Raw genomic sequence first — 1,788 nt, 5'->3', positions numbered from 1 at the left:
TCCAGCCTGAACTGCATAGCGAGGCCCTGTCTCAAAAAAAAGACACACACACACACACACACACACACACACACACACACACACACAGATTAACTTTACAGAGTTACGTGGCATGAGTTTTACTTTATGTGTTCCAACCTGTACTATATCTTATCCATTCTCTTTTACTAAAGAATTGAGCTAGTTTGTAACTAAGAAAGACCAGACAGGAAAATCATTATGTTTTATGTTTACAAAAACTTTTTAATGTAATTTAGGAAAACAAATTGGAGCCAAAAATGATATTTCAAGGATAACAGAAGATTGAGAGCCTGAGGTGTTCCTGAAGTTTCAAACTGACCACACTGTAAGATTGTTTCACTAGCACCTGGTCCAGGATGTATTTAACTAACATTGAGTCGGATTTCAGTGGGGTTACAGAGGGGAGGAGTACAGATAAATGCCATCGTCCATTAGCAGATGGTGGCTACCCTAAAGACCCAGTACTCAATGAGCAGGCACACCTTAACGATCTGTGGAATATTGAACCCAATTAGAGAAAAGCAGAGAAGTCCTTTGGTCCACCCCTCAGTAAGCTCTGCGGCATTCATAGGCGCCCCAGGCCATACTCCCGTCTTCTTTCGTCCAAGGCGAAGGATCATGAAGGGAAGAGGTGTCTGTCCCCTCCTCTGGGGACAGAGGCAGCCCCTTGGGCAGTAGGTCGTTTGACATGGTCACCAAAGGGGCGAAGGGGTAGGGGGGCGGGGCGGGGTACCCTGCTGGGTGATGCAGGTCCTCCAGCGTGTGCAGGGAGTAGGGCTGAGTCCCGGCCAGGGGAGCCCCCCAGCTTGCGCTCCTGTGCTGGGTGGTGCTCGCGGACTCGAGCGGGGAAAGACAGCTCGTGCTGGGTGGCAAAGTCTGCAGAGCTTCGGCGGGCACGGGGTCCGGCTGGCTGAACCCATCCGGCACCGTCTGCTCCCAGGAGTCCCTCTAAAGAAAGGAGAGGCCACTGGGGTTATTCACTAGGAAATACTCTGCGGATGCAGATGCGGAGCTGCTGCTGGCGGAACAGCCTTGCTGCCCTCCCGCTGCGGCTGAGGTCGCGGGCGAGGCGGCTTCACCCTCTGGAGTCTGACACCTCTAGGATTTCGGTTCCTTTCTACTCTAGACCCGGATCTCCTATACTGGATGTATGGAGATTCTCTCCCCGAGAACGTTAGACGAGATGTGAGAATAGAACGAACACCCACCTGACACTTTCCAACAACGCCGTCTTGCATTCTTTTTGGACCTGGTGTTGCCCTGGGGTCTGGAATACCCTCTGCACGGCGGGGTAGGAGTCCCTCAGGGAGGAGCTTCTCCCGGCCGGGGGAGGCACCCGCCTTCGCGGAGCAGAGGAAAGCCTGGCGCTGCCTCCCCAGCCTGCCCCTCTCAGGGTGCGCCGGGCTCACTCACGGTGGTGCCACCCACTGCGCTCTTAACTCTGCGCACCTCACTTTTTCCATGTGTGAAATGGGGCTGTCGTAAATATTTCCTGTTATTGCGAGTACTAAGGAACAGAGGCGCAGGGAAATGCCTGGCTTGGGGTAGGTAGGTGCTCAGGGTTAGTGCCCTCGCGCACCCCTTTGTCTGCAGTTCCAGCTTTGGCGAGTCAGGCCTTGGTAATAGAAGGCCCGCAGTGTCACCCCGCAGTGTCACCCCGCAGGGTCGCCCCGTACTCACCAGCAGGAAGTGCGCGGGGTCCCCGGGGAAGGGCGGCGGCAGCAGCGGCGGCAGCGGCGCGGCGCCCAGGAGCGCGGCGGGTCCGGC

At 55.6% G+C, this 1,788-nt stretch overlaps 1 protein-coding gene across 1 annotated transcript in view; it reads right to left on the bottom strand.

The window, feature by feature from the left end:
• Nucleotides 1-222: 222 nt before the first annotated feature.
• LOC102015300 (chromosome unknown open reading frame, human C11orf53) overlaps nucleotides 223-1,788 on the bottom strand; it is a gene marked incomplete in the record, with an annotated part of 2,242 nt that continues 676 nt past the window's right edge. Inside the window, 2 exon segments of the mRNA XM_013511187.1 lie at nucleotides 223-969; nucleotides 1,702-1,788. Coding sequence (XP_013366641.1) covers nucleotides 568-969; nucleotides 1,702-1,788 — 489 coding nt within the window.

This window comes from Chinchilla lanigera, unplaced genomic scaffold (genome assembly GCF_000276665.1).
Source record: "Chinchilla lanigera isolate Chin_1 unplaced genomic scaffold, ChiLan1.0 scaffold00011, whole genome shotgun sequence".
NCBI classification, from domain to species: domain Eukaryota; kingdom Metazoa; phylum Chordata; class Mammalia; order Rodentia; family Chinchillidae; genus Chinchilla; species Chinchilla lanigera.
The sequence above is the reverse complement of the archived record's forward strand: the minus strand, read 5'-3'. Positions and strand labels throughout refer to the sequence as shown.